The sequence below is a fragment of the Strix aluco genome, chromosome 10, assembly GCF_031877795.1.
Source record: "Strix aluco isolate bStrAlu1 chromosome 10, bStrAlu1.hap1, whole genome shotgun sequence".
Taxonomy (NCBI): Eukaryota; Metazoa; Chordata; class Aves; order Strigiformes; family Strigidae; genus Strix; species Strix aluco.
The window spans coordinates 17,089,515-17,097,272 of NC_133940.1; the positions used below are offsets into that span (position 1 = coordinate 17,089,515).

Here is a 7,758-nt window from a genome sequence, read left to right on the forward strand (position 1 = left end):
TAAAACACGTTTCCCCCACCCCTCCCTTCTTCCCAGGCTCAACTTCACTCCTGATTTCTCTCCCTCCTCCCCTGCAGTGGCACAGGGGTATGGGGAATGGGGGTTGTGGTCAGTCCATCACACATTGTTTCTGCTGCTCCTTCCTCCTCAGGGGGAGGACTCCTCACACTCTCCCTCTGCTCCAGTGTGGGTCCCCCACAGGGTCACAAGTGCTGCCCAGCAAACCTGCTCCAGCATGGGCTCCTCTCTCCACGGGGCCACAGGTCCTGCCAGGAGCCTGCTCCAGCACGGGCTTCCCATGGGGTCACAGCCTCCTTCGGGCATCCCCCTGCTCTGGTGTGGGGTCCTCCATGGGCTGCAGGTGGGAATCTGCTCCCCTGTGGAGCTCCCTGGGTGCAGGGCACAGCTGCCTCACCACGGGCTGCACCATGGGCTGCGGGGGAACCTCTGCTCCAGCACCTGGAGCACCTCCTCCTCCTTCTGCACTGACCTTGGTGTCTGCAGAGTTGTTGCTCTCACATTTTCTCACCTCTCTGGCTGGCTGAAGTTTTTTTCCCCCTTCTTAAATAGATTATCCCAGAGGCGCTACCACCATCACTGATGGGCTCGGCCTTGGCCAGTGGTGGGTCCATCTTGCAGCCAACTGGCATTGGCTCTGTCGGACATGGGGGAAGCTGCTGGCAGCTTCTCACAGAGTCACCCCTGCAGCCCCTGGCTACCAAAACCTGGCCACACAAACCCAACATGTGACTGGACCTACATCCCGCCCTTAGCCACCTCGGGGACCCCCGGACCTGGAGGAGTTGCTTTCAGAGTGTTGGCTCGCAGAGCCCCGCTTGTGTCCTCGGCGTGCCGCGGCTGTCACCGTGTCAGTCCTTGGTGCATGTGGTTTTGTGGTGTGCCCCAAATGCTCCCTCCCCAGCTGCCATTTCCCAGCCCCAAATCCCCCAGGGGTGGCGTTGGGGTGTCCCAGCAGCCCTCACCCCCAGGGTGCTGGGGAGCAGAGTGTTACGAAGAGGATTGGGCCTCCCCAACCACCCCCGTGAAGTCTGTGGGGCCTGAAGGGTGATGCAGAGGAGCGTTGTGTCCCCCCACCCCACCCCAGACAGTGGCTGGATGATCTGGGGGGCAACAGGGTGGGGGGGCCACAGGTGGACCCCCCTGCAGGGGCTGGGGGGGGCAGGGAGGCAGGGCTGCCAGGGATGGTGGGCACGGGGTGTGCCAGGACAGCCTCCTGCCCCCTTGGGTGCCAGGGGGAGGGGGGTGGGCTGGAAGTGGGTCCCAGGGTTAGGCTGGGAGAGGGGTGTTGGAGCCTGGATGGGAGGGGGTGTCTCAGGCCCAGGCTGTGAGGGGGATCCGGGAGCCAGGCTGGGAGCAGTGCTGGGCTCTGGGGGCCAGGCTGGGTGTGGGGGTCCCAGAGCCAGCCTGGGTGGGGGTCCTGAGCCAGGCTGGGAGCTGGCCCCGATCCAGGCTGGGTGGGGGATCCCAGAATCCCAGGATCGATCTGGGGGGGTGGTCCCAGAGCCCTGGGGCTGGGGCCGGGCTGAGGGCAGGGGGGGGTAAACGTGGGTGGGGGATCCCCAGGAGGGGGTGCCGGTGGGGGGATCGGGGGGGTTGGTGGTGTCCCGGGAGGGGTTCGGGCGCAGGGGCGGGGCGGGGCGGGGCGGGGGGCGGACACCCCCCCCTCGGGGGCCCGGCGGCCACATGACCGGGCGGGCGGCGGGGCCGGGCCGGGCTCTCACCGCCTACAAATGCGGCTCCCCCGCAGCGGGGCCGCCGCCGCCCCGCAGCCCCCCGGCATGGCCGCGCCGCGCTGGCTCCTGGCGCTGCTGCTGCTCTGGCTCGCCCTGGCCGCCGCGGGTGAGTGCCGGGACCCCCGGGCGGGGGGTTGGCCGCGGCTGGGCGCCGTCATGGGGACACCCCCACCCCCTCCTCTGCCTCCCCCCAACCTTTCCCCCGGTCCGGCATCGCCCGGTGCCCGGGCAGGCAGCGGGGAGGATGGAGGGGACCATGCCCGGGTGACCGTGGGCAGGGTGGGCTGAGCGGGGCTCGGGGGGACCGGCACCCCCTGCCCGTGCCGGCCGGGAGCTGCTGCCGCCGGGCTGGGGAGGACAAAGCGCTTTTCATGGTGCCAACAAACCCCCCCCTGTCCATCCGGGCAGCACAACAGCCGGCCGAGGGCCGGAGAGCTGTCGCTGCCACCGGCTGCCGGGGCACGACCCGCCTGGTGCTGCGGGTGACAGCCCAGGGCACCGCTGGGATGCTGGCAGTGGGACCCACGGCCCTGCCACGCTGCCCACGGCAGGTATCGGCCCCCTTCCCCGGGTGCCATCCCAGTCCCCGCTCAGCAGGGCGCTGCCACACGTGTGCTGGCTGTGGGACTGGTGGTGCTGGGACTGGTGCTGACACCGGAGCATCTCTGCCAGCCACCCCAGGGACCAGAGGGGAGCAGACGGGATGAGGGGGTGAGGGTCTCGGTGAACCCTGGCAGGGAGGGGGGCACAGGACGGTGGCTTTGGGGAGGGCTGGGGGCCAAAGCGTGAGGCTGGGCTGCTCTGTGCCCCTCGGTGAGGCTGGTGGCAACAGCCACACGAGGTGGCCATGCTCGGCGCAGGTGGCCTGGCTGCCTCAGCGCAGGAAGCACTCAGCCGGCGAATGGCTCCTGCTGGGGGCAATTCAGGAAACGGGCGGTGCTGCCCGGCCCTGCCTGCCTTGGGCCAGGCAGCGAGAGGTGCAGGCAAGCCCCACAGCATCCCCATCCCCGTCCCACGTGCAGGGTGGGGGGACCCAGCTAATGCTCTTCTTGCCATCCCCAGGGCCGCTGGGCCAGGCGCCGGATGGGAAGGATGCGGAGGACGGTCTCATCCGAACGCTGGTGCGGCCGCGGGGTGCGCGGCGCGGGGCTGGGCACCGGCCGGGCGGCTGGCGGAGGTACCGGCGGCCCCGGCCCCGGCTCTCCCACAAGGGCCCGATGCCCTTCTGAGGCAGGTGAGGAGCAGCGGGGCGTTGGAGTGACAAGGGGACACGTGTGACATTGCTGGGAGGGAACTCACACGTACCTGGGTTTGCTCTTGTTGCAGGGTTGCCACCAGCTTTCCAGGGATGCGGCTCCCATCGCCCGCTCTGTGTCCTAGCCTGCTCTGTTCATCTCCCGGCCCCAAGAGTGGAGTTCCACCTGTGAGCCCTCAGCTGGCATCACCTCCTCCCAACGGCTGTCCCTGGTGGCCCTGGCACCGTGTCTGGCACTGTGGGTGCCTCCTGCCTCCCCTCACTGCCTCCTGGGGCTGGTTGGGAGCAGGTCGCCCACGCAGCTTGTGGTGGGGCCGGGTTCTGCCGCTGCTGCGATGCCCCATCCTGATGGGTGCAGGGCTGCCCTGGGCATCAGCTTGCTGGGATCCGTGGGCTTTGCGAAAAGCACTTTGTCAGGCAGAGGAGCTTCTCCACAGGGGTCTGCGAGCTCCCTCGGGGCTCCTGCCTCATCCCTGCCAGTCACTCGCATGCCAGGGTGAGCACACAGTTTATCCTGGGAGGGGTCTATTTATTCCTGTGGTGCTAATCCCACACCCTGGGTGAGCTGCCCTCCCCTCCCTGGTGAGTGTGGGGTCCCCTTCCTGCTGGCAGACCCAGCTCTTGGGGACCCCTGAGGCATGGGGTGCCTGCCCAGGACACAGCATGGGGCTCTGGGCCCCTTTGCCTGCTCCACGCCATGGGACAGTGGGAGAATGGGGGGGCACTGGGATCTCTGTGTAAAACACTGACATATGCCAAAGGGGAGGCCCTTGCTCTGAGCACCGCTGGGTCCTGTTGACGATGTCTCTCGTGTCTGTAAAGATTTATTCTGTGTAAATACATCTTTATAATAAAGAGTTATGATGACAGTAAACCCTTATTTTTGGGGGTGTGGGCAGGGGTTGCTTGCCTGCTAGTGGGGGGTGCTCCCAGAGTTCCTCTGCTCCCTCCTGGAGCTGCACGGTGGTGGCTGGGGGCCAAGGCAGCCCCTTCCCCAGCACAGTGCTGGCAGAGAAGATGCCCAGCAAAGAGAAAAGCTGCAGTGCTACCTGGCCTGTAAAACTTGCAGAGAGGCTGGGTGATGGAGGAGAGGACACTGGAAGGCACAGGGATGCTGTTCCCAGGTGAGGCAGTGTGAGGTGAGTGGCTGAAGGACCCTTGGGCTGTGGAGCAAAGAGCTGGGCTGCAAATATAGCCCTGAGCCCCCCTGCCTTTATCTCCTTCTGGGGTTTATTTTTCTGCTCACCTGAATTCCCCTCCGTGGTGGGCATCAGCTGCTTGGTGAAGGGCTGAGCAATAATAACCACTTAAAAACAAGGATCAGGGTGGTGGGACGGGCTGTGCCGTCGAGGGGCTGTGCAGGGATGCTTCATGCCCAGAGGAGGGAACACAGCCCAGCCCATCCTGCTCACTGTCCCTCAGGCACCAACAGTGCCTAAGTCTGGGGACTCGAACAGCTTGTTAGCCAAAACCTTTGCTGGAATAACAGCTTTTGTAAGGTGGTTTCTGCAGGGAGATGCAGGTGTGCAGGTGCTCCTGCCCTACTCCTTCAATGCTGCCGTTCCTGTGGTTACCAGCACCCGTGGGTGCTGGGTGAAGCCGAGGGTGCAGCACCCGTGTCCGGCTGGGGCAGGGAGGAGGGTTTGGGCCTGTCCTGGCCCCAGTGGGAGAAGGATGAGGGCAGTGGGACAGGCAGGGACTGCCTGCCTTGCCGGAATGCTCCAGCCCCTGGTGAAGGGCAGGCAGCTGCCCCAGTGCTGCAGGATGGCAGCCCAGTCCTGGGCACAGCGCTCTCACTGGTTCCATGTGACTGCTGCCTTCAGGCAGCCCCAGTGGCTGCCAGATCTCCCCTTTTCCCCAGTTTGACAGCACCAGCCCTGGGCAGCTGTCCCCACAGCCCCACACACAAGAGCAGCTGTGGGTGCCTGGTACCTGGCAGCTCCATCCATGGCATCCTTGTCCCCGGTGTCCGTGGCAGCCCCCCCTCCCTGGTGTGCCCATCCCTGACATCCCCATCCCTGGTGTCCACATCCTGGTGACCCTATCCCTGGTGTCCCCATCCCCACAGGGCTGTGTATGAGCAGGACCCATGTGGGGAAGCAGTGGGTCAGGGCTCAGCAGACTGCGGGTCCCTGTAGGACTTTGCAGATGGGTGGGGGCTGAACCCTGCAAAGGGATGGGACCCCCCTCCAGGACAGGACCTCCCCCAGCCCTAGCTGGGACACCCCCCAAGCCCACACAGGGCCCCCAAACCCCATATTGTTTGCAGAAGGCCTCCCATGAGTGACGTCCCCAGGGCTGCTGGCAGAGAAGTGAAGAAGCGAAGAAGCCGGGCGGGAGGTGGCATGGGCAGGGGGTTGGCAGCACTGGCCGGGAGGGGGTTAATGGGGCCGCCGGAGCGGAAAGGCTGCAGCTGCGGGGCTGGGAGCAGAGCCTGGGGGAAGCAGGGCTGGGCCCAGCTGGCCTCCATTAGCTCATCCTCGGACCGAGGAGGGATGTGCTCCCCGGCCACGCGCCAGCGCGCTCCCGCCACGCTGCCGGCCCACGCCCGCCATGGTGGCTGGCTGCCCCGCGTGCCTCCAGTGGCCTGTGCCCCCGCGGTGGGATGGGTGGGCGAGGGCTGCCGGCTCGCTGCCCAGTCCCATCCTGGCCCTTGCGCTGTGGTTTCCAGCCCCACCAGCCTCCCGGGGCTGTTGCCACCAGTGCTGTGATGGGGGCAGGATGTGGTGTCCTGACCACAGCCCCCCCTGTGCTGACCCCAGCTCCCGCTCTGGCTGGCCCAGGGGTGGTGGTGGGGTACATTTCTTCCATTGCCATCCTGTGGAGCTGCTGCTACTGGTTTGAACTGGGAGGGTTCTCCCCCTTCACCTCATACCACCCCTCAGCACCAGTGGTTTGTCCCCCCCACCAGCTGCAGGCAGGCAGCACCATGAACTCCTGCAGGGTGCAGGCAGCACGGGCAGCTGGGGGCTGGCCCTGCAGCCTCCCCCGGAGCAGACCACTGTGGCCTGTGCCAGGCGAGGCAGCGATGTCCCCCGGGCCCCCCCCCGGCATTGCCCAGCCCTGAGCACAGGGGCTTGGGCTGTGGCCAGGGGATGCACAGCTGAGCCCTGACCCCAGCCCTCCCGTGCCAGCCTGGAAGGAGGAGGCCAGGGAGGACCCCCCGGTTGGGCTGTGGCCAGCTGGTGCTGGAGGAAAAGGCTCCTGGGCCGGGAGACCTAAGGAATCTCTGGCTTTTCCTGGCCTGGCCGGCTGCCCGCAGGCAGGTGGGAGGCTGTGGGGCTCCTCCGCCATGTCCCCGTGCACCGTGTACCGTGGCAGCTCCGTTGCACGCTGCCTGCAGTGCTGGAGCCCCTGCGCTGCAGCGGGGAGCTGTGGCAGTGCCGGCGGTGGGGCACAAGGGCAGTGCTGGGGGCAGGGGCATGGGCAGAGTGGGCAGGGACAGGCAGGCAGGGAGAGGCACAGCTGGAGCACCATTTCGAGTGCGGTGGCTGGGTTTGAAGGCCGAGGGGTGCAAGGTCTCCGGTGACAGGGGCAGACGGCGAGGGCATACGGGCAGCCCCCCACGCCAGGCAGCTGCCTGGCTGCTGTCCCTGTGCATGTGTGCAGGTGCCAGGCCTGGCACGGCGAGGACGGGGTGCTCTGCTGGCTCCCGGCTCGCTGAGTGGGGAAACAAGGACGCTGGGAGAGAGGACAGGAATGGGCTGAGCAGCCGCTGGAACCCGCCAGTTCTTGGGGACCTCTGGCTGCATCCAGGGGGATGGGCAGGGCTCACAGCCCCACCTGGGGCCAGTGATGGACATCTAGGACATGGGACACTGGCTGTGCCAAAATTGCAGGCTGAGCGTGACCGACTGCGGCAGACACATGCTGCTGGGATGCTACCAGCTACACCAGTCCCACCACCCGGTCACCATTGGCATCCGCCAGTCCCCTGATGTCCATGGTGAGCTGAGAGGTGTGCGTGAGCCCTCCACTGCCATGCGGGGTGCAGAGCAGCGTGCCAACAGCCTCCAAAGTCGCCCCAGTACCTCTGTGCCCCCAGCCAAGCCTGGAGGATGGGCAGGCCCAGGCTGCAGCCCCATCCCTGGGGAGCAGCAGGGCTTCGAGCTCGCTCCGGCATTTCCGCCGGCAGTGGCAGGAATGTGGTGGCCGCGGGAACAATGCCGGCACCTTGCGCCGGTCCCCTCCGTGACGGTGCTGGGAGCAGCTGCCCGGGCACAGCCCTGCTCTCAAGGAGCCGGCAGGAAGCAGATGGAGATGACACCAGCGGCCGTTTCCTGCAGCAGGACGCACTGGCTTTCTCCACTGCTGCTCCAGATGCCGAGCCAGCAGGGCCGGAGGGACCCGAGGTCCACAGGCATCGCCGCAAAAGCTGTGCCACGTGCTGGCACCAACACCCTGCTGCGCCCACCCTCCCCGGCCCTGCTCCGTGCCGACTCTGCCGGCGGCACCGTCCCCAGCGTGGCGTGTGCCAGGCCACGGCGCCAAACAGGCAACCGGCGCTGGGCTCCACGTTGCCTGCATGTCAGGAGGCTACAAGCTGTTGCCCAGGAGCAGGAGCTAAACCAGCAGGAACCAGGAGGATGGGAACCTCTACTGCTGTCCCCCAGCTCTGCCTGGCATGCTGCCGGGGTGGTGGGAGAGCCTGAGAAAGGACTCGGCTGCCTTGGGAAGACTCCAGCGGCTCAGACAGAGCCCCGGGAAGGGAGGACGGCAGAGCCGAGCCGCAGCTCTGCGTCACGGGAC

General features: G+C 66.8%; 1 protein-coding gene across 1 annotated transcript; it reads left to right on the top strand.

Annotated features, from left to right (window-relative positions):
* Positions 1–1,730: 1,730 nt before the first annotated feature.
* APLN (apelin) lies at positions 1,731–3,883 on the top strand. The gene is made up of 3 exons (XM_074835003.1): positions 1,731–1,860; positions 2,817–2,988; positions 3,081–3,883. Exons 1-2 carry the CDS (start codon positions 1,752–1,754, stop codon positions 2,981–2,983), a joined length of 276 nt encoding a protein of 91 aa, XP_074691104.1. The 5' UTR covers positions 1,731–1,751; the 3' UTR covers positions 2,984–2,988; positions 3,081–3,883.
* The last annotated feature ends 3,875 nt before the right edge of the window (positions 3,884–7,758 follow it).